The following is a 925-nucleotide window of genomic DNA, read 5'->3' on the forward strand; positions in this document are numbered from 1 at the left end:
GGAGGGGGCGGCCTGGGCCTCTCGGCTGAGCACCTGCCTCCCTGCAGGCGAGTTCCAGTGTGATGCCTACACCTGCAGCAACGGTGGCACCTGCTATGACAGCGGGGACTCCTTCCGCTGCGCCTGTCCCCCTGGCTGGAAGGGCAGTACCTGCACCATCGGTGAGGGGCTTGTGTCCAGGGCTGGCCGGAGGTGGCCTGGGCCCTCTGGACTGGCCAGGCTGGTGAAAAGGCATTTTGTCTCCTTTGCAGCCAAGAACAGCAGCTGTCTGCCCAACCCCTGCGTGAACGGGGGCACCTGCGTGGGCAGCGGTGACTCCTTCTCCTGCATCTGCCGTGACGGCTGGGAGGGCCGCACCTGCACACACAGTGAGCGGCGTGGGCCGGCGGTGGGCGGGCAGGGCTGTCTGCCCTGTCTCTGCTTCCTGGGGCTGCCCAGCTCCTGTTTGCACAAATCCCACCGTGCCCAAAGCGGCACTGGCCACGGGCAGTGCCGCCTCCGCCCTGCGTGTCTTCCCGCCGGCCCAGCCCATGCCCTGCCCAGCCCACGCCACGCCCGGGCTCCAGCAGGCACCCTCAGCCAGCACCCTCGGGGTAGCCAGTCTGGCCCGTGCCCGGCCACCCCTGTGCCCGCCCCTGCCCCGCTGGGCACGGCATACCTGCGGCTCTGCGCACTGGGGGCGCCCCAGCGGGCGGGCGGCAGGGCCGAGGCGGTGCTGACGCGTCTCTCCTCCAACGCAGACACCAACGACTGCAACCCCTTGCCCTGGTGAGTGACCCCTGAGACGGCTGGCCCAGCGCGCCTGGGGCGCCCTGTGCCCCTGACCCCCACTCTCCCCGCAGCTACAATGGCGGCGTCTGTGTGGATGGCGTCAACTGGTTCCGCTGCGAGTGTGCAGCCGGCTTCGCGGGCCCCGACTGCCGCA

General features: G+C 70.6%; 1 protein-coding gene across 1 annotated transcript in view; it reads left to right on the plus strand.

Annotated features, from left to right (window-relative positions):
• Positions 1-925, plus strand: part of JAG2 (jagged 2) — a 17,033-nt gene that overhangs the window by 3,881 nt on the left and 12,227 nt on the right. Inside the window, exons 11-14 of the mRNA XM_012724354.1 lie at positions 48-161; positions 252-368; positions 741-768; positions 843-922. Coding sequence (XP_012579808.1) covers positions 48-161; positions 252-368; positions 741-768; positions 843-922 — 339 coding nt within the window. The remainder of the gene's footprint in view (positions 1-47; positions 162-251; positions 369-740; positions 769-842; positions 923-925) is intronic.

The sequence above is a fragment of the Condylura cristata genome, unplaced genomic scaffold (assembly GCF_000260355.1).
Source record: "Condylura cristata isolate star-nosed mole 26May11 unplaced genomic scaffold, ConCri1.0 scaffold00013, whole genome shotgun sequence".
Taxonomy (NCBI): domain Eukaryota; kingdom Metazoa; phylum Chordata; class Mammalia; order Eulipotyphla; family Talpidae; genus Condylura; species Condylura cristata.